The sequence below is a fragment of the Delphinapterus leucas genome, chromosome 10, assembly GCF_059928025.1.
Source record: "Delphinapterus leucas isolate spDelLeu-1000000601 "Yukka" chromosome 10, BTC_Dleu_Yukka2, whole genome shotgun sequence".
NCBI classification, from domain to species: domain Eukaryota; kingdom Metazoa; phylum Chordata; class Mammalia; order Artiodactyla; family Monodontidae; genus Delphinapterus; species Delphinapterus leucas.
The window spans coordinates 42858557-42882360 of NC_143138.1; the positions used below are offsets into that span (position 1 = coordinate 42858557).

Sequence of the window (23804 nt, forward strand, 5' to 3'; positions counted from 1 at the left end):
ATTTTGCTTATCGTACTGTGTTTTGGGTGTCCTTTTTGCAGGCTGCAGGTTCGTATTTCCCATTGTTTTTGGTGTCTGTCCCCAGTGGCTAATGTTTGTTCAGTAGGTTGTGTAGGCTTCCTGGTGAAGAGGCTAGTGCCTGTGTTCTGGTGGATGAGGCTGGATCTTGTCTTTCTGGTGGGCTGGTCCATGTCTGGTGGTGTGTTTTGGGGTGTCTGTGGACTTATTATGATTTTAGGCAGCCTCTCTCCTAATGGGTTGTGTTGTGTTCCTGTCTTGCTAGTTGTTTGGCATAGGGTGTCCCACACTGTAGCTTTCTGGTCATTGAATGAAGCTGAGTGTTTGTGTTGAGATGGAGATCTCTGGGAGATTTTCGCCGTTTGATGTTACATGGAGCTGGGAAGTCTCTTGTGGACCTGTGTCCTGAAGTTGGCTCTCCCACCTCAGATGCACAGCACTGACTCTTGGCTGCATCACCAAGAGCCTTTCATCCACATGGCTCAGAATAAAAGGGAGAAAAAGTAGAAAGAAAGAAAGAAAGAAGATAAAATAAAATAAAGTTATTAATATAAAAAATTATTAAGAAAAAATCTTTTTCAAAAGTTAAAAAAATATATATATATAAAAAATTAAAAATGGATGGATAGAACCCTAGGACAAATCGTGAAAGCAAAGCTATACAGACAAAATCTCACACAGAAGCATACACATACACACTCACAAAAAGAGGAAAAGGGGAAAAAATAATAAATCTTGTTCTCAAAGTCCACCTCCTCAATTTGGGATGATTCGTTATCTATTCAGATATTCCACAGATGCTGGGTACATCAAATTGATTGTGGAGTGCTTCCCTGGTGGCACAGTGGTTGAGAGTCCCCCTGTCAATGCAGGGGACACGGGTTCATGCCTCAGTCCGGGAAGATCCCACATGCTGCGGAACGGCTGGTCCCGTGAGCCATGGCCGCTGAGCCTGCGTGTCCAGAGGCCTGCATACCGCAAAAAAAATAAAAATAAAAATAAATTAAAAAGTTGATTGTGGAGATTTAATCCACTGCTCCTGAGGCTGCTGGGAGAGATTTCCCTTTCTCTTCTTTGTTTGCACAGCTCCCGGGGTTCAGCTTTGGATTTGACCCTGCCTCTGCGTGTAGGTCGCCGGAGGGTGTCTGTTCTTCGTTCAGACAGGATGGGGTTTAAGGGGCTGCTGATTTGGGGGCTCTGGCTCACTCATGCCAGGGGGATGGAGGGGTAGGGAGTGCTGGGTGAGCCTGCGGCGGCAGAGGCCAGCATGACATTGCACCAGCCTGAGGCGTGTGTGCGTTCTCCTGGGGAAGTTGTCCCTGGGTCACGTGACCCTGGCAGTGGCAGGCTGCACAGGCTCCTGGAAGGGAGGTGTGGAGAGTGACCTGTGCTCACACATGGGCTTCTTGGTGGCAGCAGCAGCAACCTTAGCATCTCATGCCCGTCTCTGTGATCCGTGCTGTTAGCCGCAGCTTGCGCCCGCCTCTGGAGCTCCTTTAAGCAGCGCTCTTAATCCCCTGTCCTAATGCACCAGGAAACAAAGAGGGACGAAAAAGTCTCTTGCTTCTTCGGCAGGTCCAGACTTCTTCCCGGACTCTCTCCCGGCTAGCCGTGGTGCACTAACCTCTTCAGGCTGTGTTCACGCTGCCAGTCCTCTCCCTGCGCTCCGACTGAAGCCCGAGCCTCAGCTCCCAGCCCCACCCGCCCCAGCAGGTGAGCAGGCAAGCCTCTCGGGCTGGTGAGTGCCGGTTGGCACCAATCCTCTGTGCTGGAATCTCCCTGCTTTGCCCTCCGCACCCCTGTGGCTGCGCTGTCCTCCGCGGTTCCAAAGCTCCCCCACTCCGCCACTTTCTTCTTTGCCCGGGAAGGGGCTTCTAGGGTGTGGAAACCTTTCCTCCTTCGTGGCTTCCTCCCACTGGTGCAGGTCCCGTCCCTATTCTTTTGTCTCTGTTTATTCCTTTTTCTTTTGCCCTACCCAGGTATGTGGGGAATTTCTTGCTTTTTGGGAGGTCTTAGTTCTTCTGCCAGCGTTCAGTAGGTGTTCTGTAGGAGTTGTTCCACGTGTAGATGTATTTCTGATGTATCTGTGGGGAGGAAGGTGATCTCCGCGTCTTACTCTTCCGCCATCTTCCGCCTCTCTGAACTATACACTTTAAATGGGTGAATTGTATAGTACATGAATTATCTCAATAAAACTCAGTCTATGCAGGCCTGTATGGCCCGGCCGAGCCCCTGGCTGCAGTGTGCATCTCTGCCCCCCGGGAAATGTCCCAACCGTGCAGGGTGCGAGCAGCTGAGTCCTGGAGCAGCACTGAGAGCAGCAGCGGCAGCGGGAGCAGCCAACATCCCACATGTAGATTTTTGAATTATGATTTTTTCAGGGTATATGCCCAGGAGTGGGATTGCTGGGTCATATGGTAATTTTATTTTTAGTTTTTTAAGGAACCTCCGTACTGTTCTCCATAACAGCTGTATCAATTTACATTCCCACCAACAGTGCAATAGGGTTCCCTTTTCTCCACACCCTCTCCAGCATTTATTGTTTCTAGATTTTTTGATGATGGCCATTCTGACTGGTGTGAGGTGATTACCTCATTGTAGTTTTGATTTGCATTTGTCTAATGATTAGTGATGTTGAGCGTGCTTTCATGTGTTTGTTGGCAATATGTATATCTTCTTTGGAGAAATGTCTATTTAGCTCTTCTGCCCATTTTTGGATTGGTTTGTTTGTTGTTTTGATATTGAGCTCCATGGGCTGCTTGTAAATTTTGGAGATTAATCCTTTGTCAGTTGCTTCATTTGCAAATATTTTCTCCCATACTGAGGGTTGTCTTTTGGTCTTGTTTATGGTTTCCTTTGCTGTGCAAAAGCTTTTAAGTTTCATTAGGTCCCATTTGTTTATTTTTGTTTTCATTTCCATTTCTCTAGGAAGTGGGTCAAAAAGTATCTTGCTGTGATTTATGTCATAGAGTGTTCTGCCTATGTCTTCCCCTAATAGTTTTATGGTGTCTGGCCTTACGTTTAGGTCTTTAATCCATTTTGAGTTTATTTTTGTGTGTGGTTTTAGGGAGTGTTCTAATTTCATTCTTTTACATGTAGCTGTCCAGTTTTCCCAGCACCACTTATTGAAGAGGCTGTCTTTTCTTCATTGTATATTCTTGCCTTCTTTATAAAATATAAGGTGAGCATATGTTAAGCTTTTAGCATTTATTTTCAAAAGAGTTCCTTAGATCAGGAAATATCCTTTTCAGGTCTTTTGTATCAACACTTTTGCTGTCTGCACAAAAGATCTGGAAGTGTGCACTTTGCTTTAATTCTATAGGTTTTTTTGAAAAACAATTTCTTTCTTTAATGTTCAGAAGAATTCATTGGAGAAGCCATATTGACTTGGAGTTTTCTTTGTGGAAAAAATTTTTTCCAATTATAGATTCAACTTTTTAAATTGATATAAGGCACCTCAGATTTTCTTTTTCTTGTATCAGCTGTGATGAGCTGTAGTTTTAGGGAAGTTGTCTACTTCATTTAAGTTTTTAATTTAATGACATACATTTTTCTTATATTCTCTATACTTTAATGTGCATAAGATGTGAGTAAACTCTACTCCACCTTGCTTTATAGTAGAAACTAATACAACATTGTAAAACAACTGTACCCCAGTTAAAAACAAAAGTAAATAAAAAGATGTGAGTAAAGTTCCAATTTTATTTCTGATTTCAATATTTGTGACTTCTCTGTTTTTTATTTATCTTACTATGAAGTTAATAATTTTACTAATTTTCACAAAAAAACAAATTTTGGCTTTTTAGTTCTTGCTCTTATATATTCTTTAATTCATTATTTCTATCCTTTATTTCTTTCTACTTCCTTTAGTTTTAATGCTTTAATTTTTGTTCCTTTTTTAAACTTTTTGAGATAAATAATTATATTACTGATTTTCAGTTTTTGCTTTCCAGTAGATTCATTTAAGATTATTCATATTTTTTGAGTATATCTTTAACTTCATTTTGATAGTTTTTTTTGAATAGTTTTTGATAGTTTGTATTTAGCTGTCATTCAGTTGAAAATAATTTAATCTGTATTGTAATTTAGCTTAAGTATCATGAGTTATTTAGGAGTGCATTACCTAAAATTCAAACATTTGTGGGTTTTTCCCAATATTTTTGTTGATTTTTTGCTTAATTCTACCAAGTTCAGTTAAAATATTCATATGTATATGGGAATAGAATCTAAAAAAGAGTGTATATATGTATAACTGATTCACTTTGCTGTACAGCAGAAACTAACACAACATTATAAATCAACTATACTCCAATAAAAATTAATTTTAAAAACTCCATTGTGATTTCCATACTCTGAAGTTTGTTGAGGTTTACTTATATTCCAGAATATGGTAAATTTTTGTCCAAGTACTACACATACTCTGAAATAATGTGTACTCTTCAGTTTGGGGTATAATATTCCAGATAGATATAGATTAAGATTTACAAATATATTAAGTAAAGTTTGTTAATTACATAAATCTGAAATGGAGTTTGTTGTCTGTTTATTCTATTAGTTACTTAGAAAGATCTATTATAATATCCCTCTATGATTCCCACTTTGGTTGTATCATCTTTTGCTTCGTATATTGTAGAGGCTGCGGTACTAAAATTGTTATATCTTCCTAGTGAATTGATCCTTTAATCATTATAAAATTTCCCTCTTTAGCTCTAGTAATGCTTCTTACCTCAACATCTTGTCCAAATTTTAGATTTAACATTTTTAAATTGCTTTAAAATTTGGTCTAAAATTAATTTAGCTACACCATCATTCTTCAAATTAATATTCGAATTCTTGCATTTTCTATTTTGTTGTGTCATTTTATTAAAAGTAAGTTGCTTGTTTAAGAAGTATATGATTGAGTCTTTTTTTGAATCCTGCCCAATAACCTTTGTCTTTTAATTGAACTTTTAGGTTCCTTTGTATTTAATGTAATTATTGGTATATTTGTGTTTATACCTATCATCTCATTTGCTTTCTTTTAGTTCTCCTTGTTCAATTTTTTTCTTGCCTTTTACCTTTTAAAATTATTATTTCTTTCCTCTTTAGCTTGTTACATATTCTCTAGTGATGAAAACATATGTCATTGATAATGCATTTTAATATATTGATAAATTAGTATTTTTAACACTTGCTGAACACTGAAATAAACTTGGAACACTGCCTTAACTCTGTTTACCACTGCTTCCTTTCTGCTGCAGTTATTTAAACCTCACAAAACATGATGATGATGATGTTTATTATTTTATTTAGCCATTTATAATTGATATTTATTCACATATTTATAATTACCATTATTCTTCATTCCTGTCTTCATTTTGTACTTCCAACTGATCATTTTCTTTCTGTCTAACTCCCTTTCATTTTTCTCTGGTTTGAGAATGTTGTTGACAAATTCTCTCATCTTCTGTTTGTCTGAAAAGGACTTTATTTCATCTTCATTTATCAGATATGTTTTCACTGACTATAGAATTCTAAATTGTTCTTACTCTCAGCATGAAAATGACATTTTGTTATACTTTAGATTTTTTTCTTTTGAAAATTTAGCTGTCAATCCCAGTATTATGCTTTGATGGTGATATGCTTTTTATCTGAATTAAGATTTTTCTCTTTGTTACTGGTTTTCAGAAGCTTTATTAAAATATAACTGTGTGTAGTTTTCTCTTATATTTATCCTGGTTGAGATTTGTGACACTTCAGATATCTGTGTATAGTTGCCTTTAATTAGTTTTATTTTTTTCCTGGTAAAATGTAATGTACCTAAAACAGCTTTTGATCTTAAATGCACGGTTACATTTATTCTTATTATATCTCATATTATATTTCCCCCATTGCTCTGGCCTGGCAAGAACTTTTGAGCCATGTGGAACCCAAAATATTAACTATATCTCTCAGTTATGTGCTATCTTCAAGTTTAACAAATATGCCCTTCTATTTCATCTTTTAAGTAATTGCTAAAATGTTGAATAATAATAAGATATATGTAATATTGATTAATTACTAATGTTAATCTGGAATGAAGTCTCTGGTGATATGTCACAGGACTCTACCTTTGGTTTTTAATTAGTCTTAAAAAATTATCAGATAACATCTCTCCTCGGCTAGTATATTTTTAAATATTGTTTCTGCTTCATTTTACTTTTCTTCTCACATATTGAGAACCCAATTACATGTATTTTGGTATTTAAAGCATGTATTATTCATATTATTTTCTGCATTTTCAATTTTTTTCTCTGTATTGTTTAGTTTGAATACTTTTCTATTAGTTTGGATAGTTCTACTGGTTGGCTGTATCCATCTAATCTTCTATTGAATCCATTGTTGTGTTTCCAGTTAAAACATTTTTGAGGTCTACAGTTTCCTCTTAAATATTTTTTCAATTTTTCATTAATAGTCTACATATATCACATAATTTCTTGAACTTTTTAATCAAATTATTTTAACATTTCTGAAAGCTTTATTCTTTTCTTTTCTTTTCTTTTCTTTTCCTATAGGCTTTGGTCTTTTGGTGTTGCCTTTGTGTCTGCCTGATGACTTTTCTATTGAATGAGTCACATTTCATATGAAAACTTTGGATGAAATCATTTGATGCTCTAGATAATATATATTCTTCCACAGAGAATTTGCTTTTGCTTTGGCAGGCAGTTCGTATTGAGACAGAAAACCTCTATCCAGTCAGTAAGTGAAGGTATTTGGAGCTGGGCTTCATCCTTTAGGAGAGCATGTCTCATTCAGGCTTATCTCTGCTACAGTTTGCTCTTTGGGGTTGCTGCTGAAAGCCAGGGTTGTTCACCTCAGGTTGATTGAATGACTGCCCTCTGTTCAACAAGACTGTTCAAGTTCCTGCTCAACTTCTCATATTATTGGCTGCTACATTTTACTCTCAGCCCTTAGTTGGTGCCTGCAAACTGCCAAAAGCTTTGAGCAGAAAAGAGGTGCTGAATGTCAGTGTACATTTGTCTTCTTTCCTTTTCTCCAGGATATTGGCCCTTCAAGTCTTCACTCTCTCATAAGCTTTTCAATGTTGTAAAGACATGTGTGACACTCCAACTGCTCCATGGTTGTTTTGGATGGGAGGTTTGCTCTGCAGCAAGCTTATCTGTCATAACCAGAACTGTATACTATTTTCTACTAGTAAAACCAATGTACCATTCAATACTATAATATTTAGTACTTCAGAGAAAATTGGCACCTTTGGATATTTGCCAACCAAGACTATTTGGCTGAAATTGCACAATTCTCTGGAAATGACTTAGGTTCTTCCCTTCTTACTCTAATCTATCCCTGGTTGACCTTATCCACTCAACTGGCTTTAAACAGTATGGCTATTCCAATGAATCCCAAATATGTACTTGTAACTGAAATATATCTCCTGAAATATAGATGCATAAATCCCAATGCCAAATGGATACTGACAGTGAGATAACTCACAAGTGTTTCAAACTCACGTATACAAAATGGAATTTCTCATCTTCTATCCCTACTTCCAAATGAAGCCGCCTCATTCTCCTCTATTTCATAACTCAGTGAGCAATAGGATCTTCTCCCCACCTGCCAAGCAATGTACCTGGTAATCATCCTCAGTTCTTTTTACCTTCTTCATCTTCATATCTAATCACTCACCACAGTTTTTTATTTCAACTTCATTATTATTTCTGGAATTCATTCATTTTTCCCCATTCTTTTGTCCTCACCTTATTTCCTTGGAGTTCTAAAAAGTTTCAAAACTGGCTCCCCTGCTTCCAGTTTAAGAGCATATACAATTTCCACATTCTCCCAAGTCATCTTTGAAAAATAGAAACAGGGTCTTGTCACTCCCTTGCTTAAAATCTTTCAGTGATTCTCCCTAATCTTCAGGACAATGTCAAAATGCTTTAATTTGGTATGTATACATTTTATAATCATGAGTTGAGTGTGAATTAAAGACAAAATATATAAAAGATGAACAAAATGTAGTTTGAAATTTTGTTATGGAAAGCAAGACTGAACCAAGAACTAGGGTTATAACTTTGGAAATTAGTCTCCTAGAGATGAGAATTGAAGTTGTGAGAGTAGATAATAACAAAGAAGAAAAGAACATGGAAGAAAAAGACAGGACGGTTGAAGATATACATGGAGTGAAAGAGGGAAAATAGTCCTACAAAGGAAGCCAAAAAATTAAGTTCATTGCAGGCAGTATGATAAATGGAAGTCAAGTGCCAGGGGAAGGATAGGTCACTTATATGTGCTAATTAAAGCAAAAGGGCCAAGACAAAGATTGACCATATATCCCTAAAGAGCTCTGAGGACAGGGTAGAGATCCAGATGGAATTTTGAGAGGCTGCACTGGGAACAAACATTCATAGTGATTTACCTGTAAAGAGTAAAAAGACATGGGTAACCAAGAAGTTTATACACCCCCCACCCCAGAAAAACTCCTTTGATGCCTACTAGATGTAGCCATTAATAGAACTGCAGATGCTAAGACTGTGGAGACTTCCTCCCTCCTCACCTTCCACAATGGCCAGCCTCAAAGGCCTGGGGAAACTTATTAACATGAAGTGACGCTCTGGTGTCTGGCAGATCCTATTCAGAACCTTGGTACCATTTGTGGTTGAGCCCTCCTCTGCTTCTCACAGACAGCAGAAGTCAAGCCTACCTTCCCACTCTCCTTTCTGAAGAATTTCCTTTGGACTTGATTCCTATGAATTACCATCTCCCTTGTGTTTCTGTTTTATAACCTTCTTCTATGTAGTTTCTCCAGGTATATTTGTGCCTGTGTGAAGACCCTGTCTTTCAAAATCCCTTCCCAGACGATTTATTAATTGTGGTATCGTAATTATTCCCCATACTACCTCATTAGTATCAGCATAAGAATTCCTACCTATGTTAAAATAATGAGCAGGTGCCAATGAGAAAGTTTTTGTTAGACTGTAGACTTTTATATTTTCTTAAGGAAACAAAAACTGAAATGCATTCAGAACATTGTTGTCTGTGCTCCTATAATAACTTTTTCTAAAGTTTTCTTTCTCTTAATATTAGATAACCTTTTTTTGGGGGGGTAATCATTTCACAGCACTGAAGTGTTTCTTGACAGTGTCCCATCTGTCAGATTTGCACGAAAAGTAGTGGCATCTTTGCCTGCTGCTCTTCTGAGCACAGACAGAGAGATTTGTAGACAACCTTGCCAAGATGTGTGGGTGGAGATGGGAGACTGAGTCAGGAATTATTGGTATATTTTCCCAGGAAAAGAAGGAAGCAAAAGTAGCAATAAGGGGGGCCAAAGAGGTGAGGTGCAATGAAGATGAGAAAAAGGAAAATACCTGGGGATTTCATGGAGAGTTTGTTTTACCCTTGGAGGACCACACCAATAGTCAACTTTCCTATGTGTTAAATCTACACACTGTAATGATTCTGGATGAATCCTTTCCTGCTTTCAAGATAGATTCCTCACAAGAGTTAAATAGAGGCTACCTTCTATGTGTATTCAATGGCTTTTTTGCTGTTTTTCATTTAGAAAAATAATTGTATTTCACCTTGACTCATTCATTTGTATATAATTTAAAAGAGGTTAGCCAAATTTGTCCTTTCTTAAGGATTCTTTTTGGTCTAGAATATGGTCTAGAATATCCCACTTGAAACAAGTGTATTTATTTATACGTTATAAAGAATATTACAATTCACTTAATGTTTAAAACTCACCTCTTAAGTGACAGGGTAAGCACTTTCAAAGTCTTTCACTGACACTTTGTGGCAAAAGGTGGAACTACAGTGTTTTATTTTATTTTTTTTCTTTTTCCGGTACGCGGGCCTCTCACTGTTGTGGCCTCTCCCGTTGCGGAGCACAGGCTCCGGACGCGCAGGCTCAGCGGCCATGGCTCACGGGTCCAGCCGCTCCGCGGCATGGGAGATCTTCCCGGACCGGGGCACGAACCCGTGTCCCCCGCATCGGCAGGCGGACTCCCAACCACTGCACCACCAGGGAAACCCTACAGTATTTTTTAAAGTTGTTTTCTGACATGTTTTATATGGGTAATATAACAAAAAATAATCAAGAAATTATCATCTTGCATATCTGTATACATACCTATGTACATTAAATAAAGAACAATCAAGACATTGCATAATCATTTAAGACACTATCTAAATTACAATATCACAACCTACTACAAACAAAACTTTGATTTCACAAAGAAATAATTTAAATTATATATTAAAAAATCATGTGTTGGCTGTCTTTAATACTGCCATTAGAACTGAGGTATATTTGAATAATTGTGTTTTCTTTCATTATTTTAGCTGTTCATGAGTTTTTTAAAAATCATAAAATGAGCAATTAAGATTGTCCCCTGGAATTTTCATTCTGTATTTAGGAATTTTGAGGAACATTATTGTTGGGTCAAAAATTTTGTTTCCCATTTTATAGCTCCTTTTTCCATGGAAAGTGGTTTTTTAAATTGTGATAAAGTATACACAATTTAAAATTTACCACTTTAACCATTCTTAAGTTTACAATTCATTGGCAGTAAGTACATTCACATTGTTGTACAACCATCAGCACTATATATCTCTGTAACATTTTTCATCTTGCGAAACTAAAATTCTTTCCTCTTAAGTAATTATAGCCCATTCTCCCCTCCCCCCAGACCTGGCAACCACATTCTTCTTTCTGTCTTAAAGGATTTGGCTACTCTAAGTACTTCATGTAAATGGAATTATATAATCATTGTCCTTTTGCATCTGGCTTATGTCACTTAACACCTATATCTTGTTTTAATGTTGAAAAATTAAATAAATGTGAAAATGCTTAAAATAATTTGATATATATAGTACAGATCTTTCGAGATGCTCAGTAACATGCTAATTATATACCATGCACAGACTCCTCCTGATATTATAATATCAATTATTAGTTGACATTTTAAGACCTAAGTGTATGTTTAATAAAAGATGCAATCTCATCAACAGATTAACAAGATATCACCTTAGTTTAAATTTTTCCAAGTGCAAGGATTGATTTGAGAGAGAAATTCACTTTGTCCATATGCAGTGTGTTAGATACTAAAACAAAAGCCAGTTTATCATAAGTGCAGATTGAAGTTGCAAAGGGTTTTATTGTACCAATATTTTATTTTCCTATTTGAAAGTCAGTTTAATCTTTGGCACATCCAATAACAGGTTACTTTTAAAGACTGTATCTCTATGTTATGTTTTAAATCCCTCTCTACATCACAGACTACAGATGCTGTCATACAGCTGGAGTCAGGTTCCATCTGTGGGTCCTGCAGAGCAAAGATGGGAGCTATACATCATTGGATTCTTACAGATGAAGAGATGATGAACCAAATGAGGGGTGAAAGAGGAAGGACTAAATGGACTTTTATCTTCTTGGCACCTCTGTATCTCAAAAGTCTTTTTTTCAAAAAATCTGTGTTCAAGGTGGATTTTCATTCAATCTGCATCCCTGCCTTCTGGCATCACCTTTCACCCCCATGTGCACAACCATTCCTCACTTGTTCCTGATTAATGCAGGCAGACTTGTAAGTGCAGATTAACCACAAACTAACTTTAACATTGGTGGATCATGATCATTCAGAGAACCGATTTCAAAAATAGTACCAAGTTCATGTCTCACATCCTGCCAAGGCTCATCAGAAGGCAGTATATGGGGAATTGAGAGCCAAGAAAATAACTGGCAGGCAGCCAAGTTCTCTGTCAAATGTCAGGCCTTAAAAGGAATGAGGAAAATAAATGCTCCATTCAGCCACTGGGTTTTTTCTCTTCTTTTAAAGAACCTCATGGGTAAATGTACAATACCAAAGGCACCAACACGCTACAAGTGGATGAACAAATCAATGTTATGAATATTTTTTATTGAAAAGTAAGTTTTAGGCAGTGTTTGTGTTGGAAGAAAAGCTTTCGAAACCAAGAAGAGTAAGAGAAAGGAAAAGCCCATCTCAAAATGAAAAAGAGCCTTTGAACCAGTAGCAAAATAAGAAAAAAAATACAAATACCCATAATAGTTCGTAATAATTTTAGAATGTGATTCATGATGAGTAAAGGTACAACATGTAATATGCTTTTATTTCTTTGTTTTAATTTTTTTTTCCTTTTAAAAAAATTTTTATTGGAGTATAGTTGATTTAAAGTGTTGTGTTAGTTTCAGGTGTACAGCAAAGTGAATCAGTTATATATATGTGTGTGTGTGTGTATAGGTTATTACAGAATATTGAGTAGAGTTCCCTGTGCTGTACAGTAGGTCTTGTTAACTATTTTATATATAGTAGTGTGTATGTGTTAATCCCAAGCTCCCAATCTATCCCTCCCTGTCACCCTTCCCTGCTGGTAACCATTAGTTCATTCTCTAAGTCTGTGAGCCTGTTTCTGTTTTTTAAAATAAGTTCATTTATATCATTTTGTATTAGATTCCATATATAATTGATATAATATGATATTTGTCTTTGTCTGACTTACTTCACATAGTATGATAATCTCTAGGTCCATCTATGTTGCTGCAAATGGCATTATTTCGTTCTTTTTTATGGTGTAATATGGTTTTAAAAAAGAAAGAAGTCATATTGAGTTACGCTAATTAAGAGAAATTTCATGAAACCAATTTTTTTGTTTGATTGGTTTGTTTTTTGCTTTTTTGTTTGTTTGTTTGTTTTTTGGGGGGTAGGATTTAATTAGTTGAAAGGAGGATTGAAATGGAGTGTGGCCATTTCCAAAAGGAGGAATGGCATTAGCAATTGCCTGGTGTGGAATGTTTGCTATAAAGTGAGATATCAAACTTATCCTGCAGCTCTGAGTATTTTATGGGCAGCATTGCAAGACATAGAGGGAAAGTTCAATGAGAACTGGGTGGCCATCTGAGGATTTTGTACTTAATTCCAAAGAAAAGGAGAGACTCCTATTGAAATGAAAGAGTTAATGTAACTGGAGTGAATGGTATCACTGGATAAAATGGATAGGAGTAAAGAGAGGCATGGTGCAGGACCAATTATTAGGAGGTAATTGCGACATCCTAGCTAATTATTACCACAATCTGACCAGGTATTTGCAAAAGGAATAGAAAGATAATTATAGAGGTAAGAGATATCTGAAGGATTTTAAACATAAGGTATCGGGGAGAAAAAGGAAGAATGTTATATTTTAGGGAGATATAAAGCCCAGGAAGAGAATATAAGAAAAGATGATGAATTTAACGGCATAAATTTGATGTGCTACCAGGAGAAGGTTGTTTCCCTTATATCTTTAATATTTTGAATGGGGAAATGAATAAACTAATGGATATTTATTCAACCCAAACTGAGGAGAAATGTACCTGAAGATGTGTACTCAGTTCTGGATAGCTAGCTTAGAGATATCTGCTGGTAATCTGCAGCATTTTCACAATAAAGAGACCAGGGTCATGAGAGAGGTAATCCTGCTATTATGTAGGAAAGGTCTGCCAATGTTTAACCCAGAGAAACAAAGTCTTGGGGAACAGGCATGGTCATAATCTTTAGTATTTTGAATGTACATAATGTAAACACCATACTTAAGATATTGTAATTGGCACAGTAATATTATTTGACATAAATTCCAAATTCAAACTTCTCCAATTATCCCAATAATGTTTTTTTAGAATATTAATTTTTCCCTCTCTTTTTCTCCCTAAGATTTAGAGGTAAAGAAACATCTACATGAAGGAATCAATTTCTAGCAATTGTATACATGTATGATTCAAAAAAAGTGTGACTTGGCTATTAAGAAATCTAACAAGATCTCAGGCTGTCTTAATAGAGAAATATTAACGAAAGCAGTCACCCTGTTCTTTTCTGTCCTGGTTAGACCACAGCTGGAAACATGTTGCAGTTGCAGATAGCTCATTTAGAGCCATCAATGATTATCTGGAGTGTGCTCAGAATAAAGGGATCAGGGTGATGTGAGATATGAAACCTTGCATTGCACATGAGGGTTCTGGAGATATTTAGCCTCGGTAAGCAGAGGCTTGGAGAATAGCTGTGGACTTTAAATATCTCAATGGCTACTGTTATAGGTTGAGCTAGAAGAACAGAGCATCAAGCCACAGAGGATTTTTCTTAAGCCTTAAAATTTAGTGAAATTTGTCCTGCTGACTTGAAAACTTGCTTTAGACTGGTGACCCGCTTTTTCTTCCAATTTCTCTATTTTAGAATGGGAATATCACCCTATCCTTACCCCAAGATGACATTTTGGAAGTAGATAACTTGTTTTCTAGGTTTCACTGGTTCATAGATGGAGCGGAGTTTTGCCCTGGGAAGACCCATACCCCAAATCTCACCCATTCTTGACTTAGATAATATGTAGGTGAGATTTGGGATTTAGAGTTGATGTTGAAATGGGTTAAGAATTTGGGGACCGTTGAGATGGAGTGAATTGTATTTTGCATGTGGGAAGAACACAAATTTTTAGGGGTCACAGGACAGACTATTATGAGTTGAATTGTGTCTCTCCCAAAATATGTGAAAGTGCTAATCCTCTGAATATCAGAATGTGACCTTATTTGGAAATAAGGTCATTGCAGGTATGATTAGTTGAGTTAAAATGAGTCATACTGGAGTAGACTGGGCCACTAATCTAATATGACTGGTGTCCTTATAAGAAGATGCCATGTGAATACAGAGAGGCAGGAGAACACCTTGTTATGATGGAGAGAGAGACAGAAGATACAGAGCTGCACCCTAGGCAAGGCCACGATAGCCAGCAAACCACCAGAAGCTGCGAGAGAGGCAAGGAACAATTTCTCTACAGGTTTCCGAGGCAGCTTGGCCCTCCTGACACGTTGATTTTGGACTTCTGGTCTCCAGAACTGTGGGACAATAAGTTTATGTTGCTTTAAAACACCCAACCTATGGTACTCTGTTAAAGCAGCCCTGGGAAACTAATACAGGTACAATGCAGAAAAAAATAGATAAGGTTTATTCCTTGGGTTCCAGGAAAGAATAAAGAACCCATGAATGGAACTGAAAGGGAAACAGATATCAACTCAACATGAACAAGAACTTGCTGGTAGGTAAAGTCAACACAAAACGTAGTTGAGGGCTTAAGCAAGTCATAAATTCCCTACTATTAAAAATATGCAAGTAGAATGAATCAGGAATACTGCAGAGTTGATTTATGCATCAAGTTAGACTGAATGATCTCCAATTCCAGAATTTTATGAATGTATGTTAAAGTCCTGCCAAAGAAAGGCTGGCAGCTGCCTTCCACCTTCTGCTTCAACGATAGATGCTGGTATATAATAGAATGGCATGCAGAGTTTGTAAGATTAAATCTAAGCTCGGCATTTACTAGCTATTCATCCTTAGGTAGGTTCCATAACCTCCCGAGCCTCAGTTTTCCACATGTTAGACAGGGATATTAACAATAATCATTTCATAGTGTTATTAGGAAGATTAATAATTTAAATTGCTTAGAACAGGATATGGCACATAGTAAATACTATAGAAGTGTTGGTTGAGAATCTACTTGTTCTCACATTGCTTAGACATCATGCATTAACACTGTCCTCCTATCATTACCGTTCCTCACCTCCAAAATAGGGAGAATTGGGAGTCAAACTAGAATGGATTGCACTTTTTAAGTCTTGTTTTCTTTTCTAGATCCCAAATTGCACCATTTGGACCATTTATTGACCAAGGATCAGAAGTGTGATGTTTTTTGTCAATTTTCTCATAACAAGCCGTGATAATGTGTTAGTCAACTGCTAAGATGGGTTTGTGTGTGTGTGTGTGTGTGAGCATTTCAAGCGTTTCTGAGAAATAAATGATTCAGCAGCAGAATTTTCAGATAATAAAGACTATGATTTACCCTAATAAAGCTCACTTGAGTTTTTGGTACTTGTGTGCTGGAGTTAAAGGAAGATGTGAAGTTTTCACAATTAAATCCTCAGAAATTCAGATATTTCATTAAATTTGCATCTGTTGGTGACTGAGGGTAATTTCAGCTTCAGAAGCTAGTAAAAGCATTTTTCAGCATATGAAAGTCATAATAAACTGGCGCATAATTGTCAAAAAGGAATCCTCACTCAGTGACTTAAATTTAACAAATGTGCTTTTATTTCTTCACTGCATAAGGTTACTAATCACTGCATCATTTGGGTGCATAAGCGACAGCTCTGACAGGGTAATGATACCCCAGGTAAATTCACAGTTCCTTTCAGTGAAGCAAACCCATCAATAGATGTGGGTAGCAGTGCTTACACCTATATAGTTCTGGAACCAGTGATTATGTAACCTTTGTATATCTCAGAGGGCGGACAGAGCATCAAAGAACTATGCGTTCTTTCCATAAAGAGAAGCTGAATGAGATAACAACTTTTACACAGGGGGATACACTGAAGGAAAGGGAGGAAGGCTTGGCTGAGAAAGTGTGTTTCATCTGAGCTGATGTTAAGAGGCCATCAAGAGTAATAGAAAGGAGAGAGATTGAGTTTCTAGAATTTATATGTGCTTTTTTATATAACTTCTTCATTTTCACAAAAAAGGTAGCCAGTGTGGTGGAAAGACCAGCTCTTCACTTGGTGTATAAGCCCAGTTGTAACTGAGCCATTTGTCCTCAACAAGTTCCTGTGTCTCACTGACGTCATAATATACAAAACATTGGTAATGATAAATTCCCTTGGGATTGTCATTGAGGTTAAACGATCTAAGGATATGAACCATTCACTTCAGTATATGGCAATAGTAAGGACTTTTTTTGTTGACTTTGTCTTTAAGCCTCTTCATCTCTTAAATGTCCCAAAGGCAGAGTTTGGGAGCAGGTAGGGGTCAACGTCATGGATGAGGCAAACATTGCAGTTCATTGAAAACTAGCGAACTCCTAATTCATCTCAACACAGTAAATATTTCTTGAGTATTTGCTGACCACCGAAGGAGTAGAACGATAAATCAAAGATTGCTCTTTAACTCCTGGAAAATGAAATTCAAAATCAAGTAAAAATAAACACAGCCTTATGATCCATTGAAAAATGTCTTGCAAAGTAAATGAACTGATTTTTAAGCATATATTCAGCATTCACACATATTGACCATTTTGGTGAAAACACAGGACAGCCTTAAATTATCTCCCTTGGCAATATTTATTTGTGGATTTGCAGGGGTACCAATTAGCTTGATGGTGTTCTCTCATCAATAGTTATTTTCTTTGTTTAGTCACTATCTTAGTCTGTCTAGCCTGCTGTAACTGAGTACCATGAACTGAGTGGCTAATAAAAAACAGAAGTTTTTTTCCTCACAGTTCTGGAGCCTGAGAAGTCCAAGATCATGACTGGCAGATTCAGTGGTCAGAGTCCATTTCCTGGTTCATAAACAGCAGCTTTTTTGCTGTATCCTCACATGGTGGAAGGGGCAAAAGATCTCTCTGGAGTTCCTTTTATAAGGACCTAATGCCCTTCATGAGGGCTCCACCCTCATGACCAAATCATTTACCAAAGACTCACCTCCTAATACCATCACATTGGGGGGGAGGATCTTTCTATTTTATTGAGGTATAATTGATTTACAATGTTGTGTTAATTACCACAATACAACAAAGTGATTAAGTTATATATATATATATATACATTCTCTTTTTATATTCTTTTCCGTTATGGTTTATTACAGGATATTGAATATAGTTCCCTGTGCTATACAGTAGGATCTTGTTGTTTATACATTCTATATATAATACTTTGCATCTGCTAACCCCAAACTCCCAGTCCATTCCTTCCCATGTCACCCACTTTGGCAACCACAAGTCTGTTCCTATGTCTATGAGCCTGTTTCTATTTTGTAGAAAGGTTCATTTGTGTCATACTTTAGATTCCACATATAACTGATATCATTTGGTATTTGTCTTTCTCTTTCTGACTTACTTCACTTAATATGATAATCTCTAGTTGCATCCATGTTGTTGGAAATGGCATTATTCCAGTATTTTTTATGGCTGAGTAATATTCCATTGTATATATGTACCACATCTTCTTTGAGGGGGGCGCTGTCAGGATCTTAACATATGAATTTCTGGGGGGCACAGACATTCAGTCCATAACAGTTACTATTCCTTTTTCTTTCCAAATTAGTTTGTGTGGCCGTGTGGAAGAACCACCACATGAGGACGGTGACCAATTATTTCATCGTCAACCTTTCTCTGGCTGACGTGTTCGTGACCATCACCTGCCTTCCAGCCACTTTAGTAGTGGACATCACTGAGACCTGGTTCTTTGGACAATCCCTCTGTAAAGTGATTCCTTATTTACAGGTAATTATTTTTCACACTTTTGGGGTTCAAACACAGAAACTACTGAAAAAGTATAGTCATTTTCAATTATATTCATGGCCCTTTGGTAAATTACCTAGTGAGCTAAGAGAGAAATATACTTGCTTAAGGAACTGGTAAACTTAAGGAAAGTAATACCAGGTAAACAAGGTAAGTTCTGGGTAAAAATAAAGTGTCAGAATTCTCAAGTCATCAATAAATGCTGCACAAACCTTTTACCTTTTTGGTCTCTAATTTTCTGATTATAAAATAAGGAACTTGACCAAATTAATAATTCAGCCTTTTCCAGTCCAAGTAATTGAGGACTATCTGTTTTTATAAGTTGTCTCATTTACTACTGAGAAATCAAAAGCTATATGATCAAAGCAGTACAGGGAACGGGTTATAGTGCAGGTTTTGAATTAAACTACCAGGAATCTGGTAGAGAATCTTTGCAATCTCTATTCTGCCATTCACCTATTGTATGCTATTTAGCCAAATATGTAAGCTCTTTGAGATTCACTTATTTTAAAAGATTAATAATTTTAATTATAGCTATATCTTATGGTGGTTGGATTAGCTTACTTAGATAATTTATATGAACCACTTGGCATAGGGATTACTCTCTGGAAGACGATGACCTTATAAAAACATAGTATGTTCTCAGTAAACATCAGTCATGGTCATCAGAATTAGATGTTTTATTTTTCAGTTCTGAAAACAGCTTTCCTATAACTAGTTTCTCTACAAGAAATTAAGAACAAACACTTCCAGAGAATAATTTTCTGATTGATATTCTGATAGCTCTAAAATCTTTAAAAATTTTCCCAAGCTGGTGTCCAGAGCCACAGTTCTAAAAGACATGGATTTTCTTTAGCAATTGGACAATGAGTGAAATGGTGGCCACTCCCTACTGGTTCCCTTGACCACCCTCCATCCCCCGATATTTATTCCATCCAGGCTCCCAGGTGGTTTCATAAGATTTGGAGGAAATGACAATATGCTCCCAATAATGACAAGTTGGGGCAGTTAGAACAATAGAATCTAGATACAGACATTACGCTCTTCAGAAAATGGACTCAAAATGGATCATTGACCTAAATGTAAAATGCAAAACTATGAAACTCCCAGAAGATACCATAGAAGAAACCCTAGACGACCTTTGGTGTTTTGATGACTTTTTATATATAACACCAAAAGCCTGATGATTGAAATAAATCACTGATAAGCTGAATTCATTAAAATTTAAAACTGCTGCTCTGCAAAAGTCAATGTAAAAAGAATACGAAGACAAGGCACAGACTGGGAGAAAATATTTGCAAAAGACATGATGATAAGGAACTTTTATCTAAAATATACAGAGAGTTGTTAAAGCTCAACAGTATGGAAGCAAACAACCCAATTAAAATATGGGCCAAAGACCTTAACAGACACCTCACCAAAGAAGATATACAAGTAGCAAAGAAACATAGGAAAAGATGTCCCTCATCACATGTCATAAGCGAAATGCAAATTAAAATAATGAGATATCACTGCACACCTATTAGAATGGCCAAACTATGGAACACTGATAATACCAAAAGCTGGCAAGGATGTGGAGCAACAGGAATGCTCATTCATTGCTAGTAGGAATGCTGCAAAATGTTACAGCCACTTTGGAAGACTGATTATTTTTTTACAAATTTAAACATAGTCCCAACATATGATCCAGCAATTGCATTCCTGAAAATTTACATCCACACAACAACTTGCATGCAAATGTTTACAGCAGCTTTATCTATCATTACTAAAACTTGGAAGTAACCAAGATGTCCTTCAGTAGATGAATGGGTAAATAAACTGGGGTACAACCCGGTAATAGAATATTATTCAGTGATTAAAAGAAATGAGTTATCAAGCAATAAAAAGACATGGAGGGGGTTTCCCTGGTGGCGCAGTGGTTGAGAGTCTGCCTGCTGATGCAAGGGACATGGGTTCGTGCCCCGGTCCAGGAAGATCTCACATGCCGGGGAGCGACTGGGCCCATGAGCCATGGCCGTTGAGCCTGCTCGTCTGGAGCCTGTGCTCCGCAACAGGAGAGGCCACAACAGTGAGAGGCCCACATACCGCAAAAAAAAAAAAGACATGGAGGAACATTAAATACTTATTACTAAGTGAAAGAAGCCAATCTGAGAAGGCTATGTACTGCCTAATTCCAATAATATGACATTAGGAAAAAAGACAAAACTATGGAGATAGTAAAAAATATGAGTGGTTGTCAGGAGTTGGAAGGGATGAACAGGCAGAGCACAGAGGATTTTTAAGGCAGTATAACGTAGGATATTATAATGTTGGATACATGTCCTTATACATTTGTCCAAATGTACAACATCAAGAGTGTACTGATTATGGTGTGCCAATGTAAGTTCACCAATTATATCAAATGTACCACTATGGTGGGGGATGTTGATCATGCGGGAGGCTATGTGGGAACAGGGGGTATAGGGAAATCTTTGTACCTTCTCCTCAGTTTTGCTGTGGTCTTAAAAGTACTCCAAAACTGAAGTCTTGGGAAAAACAAAAGATGAGAGAGACCACAAATTGCTCATTATTAGAAATTATATAAATTAGGCTTTTGGATCTGAAATGTTACAAAGAGACCTTTACCTCAATAGTTCTTCAATGACTCATTATAAAAAGAAATAATACATTTTTAGGTCAGACTTTACTGATAGACTACTAAGTGGAAATGCCATGAAAGTTATAAGCCTCATTGCAAGCATTAAGTTTAACTGCAAGGCTAGTTTTGTCAGTCATCTGAAAATCATGAGTGGGTTACAAAAATAAACTATAGCAAAATTTTTTGAGAGAAAGAGTACATTGAGCAACAGAGAAAAATATCACCATAGAAAAAAATCACTAAGCAGTGGGTCTTATGATTACGTGGAGACACTGGGAAAATCATAAATAGCAGAGAATTCTAATATGTCACCATTTCTGTGGTGCTTCCAGAAAGTTTTTTTAATTTCTCTTGGTTCCAGTAACCACCCAGGGGGAAATTTGGGGGATCTTCTTAAGTTTTAAGATGGCTTAAGTTGCCCAGAATCTTTTGTTGGCTGAGTTGTTCTCTCTGCAAACCAGAAGTTTCCCTGATGGAGAGTGGGGTGATGGAGAGGGATGCATCACCCTGTAATAGGTGCAGCCCTGCTCTAATGCACAGCGATACCTTCTTATAGACTAGGTATTCCAGATTCTCTTATGTGGTTGCAAGGACAGATTGAAAGCAATGTGCAACCATGAATGAGGCAGGGCGTTGGTCTCTCCTAATGTTCATTATGACAGTATTCTTTCCAGCAGCACAACTTAACAAGTCTTACAGTTGAAAGAACATCTTCATCTCTTGCTAGCTTCTATCTGCTTCTCTATAAAGTGTCCAGTTTAGTCAACTTGACTAAACAACAGAGGATCAACAGTTGATCCTCTTTGCCATAGATCAAGGACAAAACTATTGATAACCACAAGATCTGACCCATTCATTACCTCATTCAACATTACTTCTTGATGGAAAGTTGTAAATGCACAAAAATATTGAGGCACTGGTATAACTCACATCTCCAAATTCTCTCAATATTTATTGTCCATTTTCCATAAAATTTTCCCAAGTAGAAGGAATAGGGCCAATGTGCAATAAGCCAATCATCTGAGTAGTTTTTTTTCCCTTAATGGTGGCGTTCTGAAACCAATGGTCCCTCATATGATACTTATGTCCTACTGAGTATTTAAGAACATATACAAAACACCCAGCCAAATTTTAAGGTTATTTGGTTGCATTTAAGATTCTTTGGACATTTATTAGTTTCCTATTATTTATATGTTCTTTTTCTTCTAAATACAATTCAATGCAACCTTTAGATTTATGAGTGGTATGCTGTAAGACTTCAGCAAACTCTCATCAATCTTAAAAATCTTACAAATATAATAAAACTTAGCTAAATAATTAAAATGTCCCTTTTATATCTTTAATCACTCCATAGGTCCACTACCAGTAACATTTATTGGGCTATTTGCTGAATAATTATCATGAATTTCTAGAAAAATATAAAATATTTCACTTTTCTTCTCACACATACAGGAGCAGTTGACTGCTTTTTCAGAATGACATTTTTTTGTAACTGCAGAAGAGGTTCTGCACAGGAAATGCCAGGAAGAGTAGAACCAAAGCCAACTGAGTTTTGGGTGTTGGGTGATGGGACAGGCTCCCCCACTCTCAGTCACACTTCTCCACCTTCCAATCCATTAGTGCCTGTCATCCAAACTTGTGATTTGGCAAAATTTCCATTTCTACTTGTCATGGATCTCTGAGTCCCTTTTGTCACATTTATATGCTAGCGTGAAACTGAGTCCTCTACCAAAGAAAGCTTCCCATGTTTCCCTGAACACAGGGTACTCATAGGATGGGTGCAAGATAAAGCACCGACAGCAGAAGAAAGTTCACATCATCTCACTTCACTCACAATGTTCATGATTCACACTACATTCATTTCTCAAATGATTTATTATCAAGTTGACTTGAGCTAATATCAAAATCTCAATGAAAAAGGCACCTTTAAGTGCACTCCTACAAGTGAAAAGCAACAACAAAACTCTCATTTATAATCACTTATGATAAGGTGCAATTATATATCCCCTTCAAGAAAATCATGTAAATTGGATGCTAATGTATACTAGAGTATATTATATACCAGCAGATGTAGTACTCAAACAGTAACTATTAAATCACTGATGGTCAATGGTCCATGCAATGGATTCTACTGCTAGATTAACTGAACCAGCATGTTCTCTCATGAGAAGGCGTTGCACCTTGGCTTACTGTTGGCACTGGACAGCCATCTCTCAAGTGCACTGTTTTGAATTGATTATTACTATCTAACAGTAGAGGGAACTAATAGAAATGACTTCAGAATTTGAACCACACTACTTCTATCCCATTCACCCATGTTGATTAGAATTCATGAAAAATAAAACACTAGGTCTTGATGAGCATTTTACATTTCTAATTGCTAGAGAGCATAAATATAGCCCTGGCTCAGCAACTATGAAACGGCAACTGTGCAGAGCTAGACGACCACGGTCTTTTTCCCAGGTTGGCAAGGGTATGGAAGGACCCTGGGTGCTTGACACGTTCTCGGGGAAGAAATGGAAGTTGGAGGAGAAGAGGACAATTGAGAAAGAGGTGTGAATGCTCTCTGAGGCAGCACCAAGGAATTGCCAGGTGCCATCAACCAAGCCTTCTCTGGTAGAGTTCATCCCTTTAGGATTACACCTAAAATGAAATTATCCTCCAAGAATTTAGCATAGTTTACACCTTTATTTGTAATTTCTATGACTGCACTTCACCGAAAAGCAGTCTGTTCCTATTAAAAGCTAGAACTCCAAGCTCAGGAATAGAAGAGAATACTAATAGTATAATGACCATCATCATGTCATAATCATAATAAGGAATAACAAACACTTACACAGCATTTATA

The 23804-nt window shown here is 37.0% G+C and overlaps 1 protein-coding gene across 1 annotated transcript in view; it reads left to right on the forward strand.

Moving 5' to 3' along the window:
- The window catches only part of HCRTR2 (hypocretin receptor 2), a 119373-nt gene that overhangs the window by 70624 nt on the left and 24945 nt on the right, over positions 1–23804 (forward strand). Inside the window, exon 2 of the mRNA XM_022581440.2 lies at positions 18122–18300. Coding sequence (XP_022437148.1) covers positions 18122–18300 — 179 coding nt within the window. The remainder of the gene's footprint in view (positions 1–18121; positions 18301–23804) is intronic.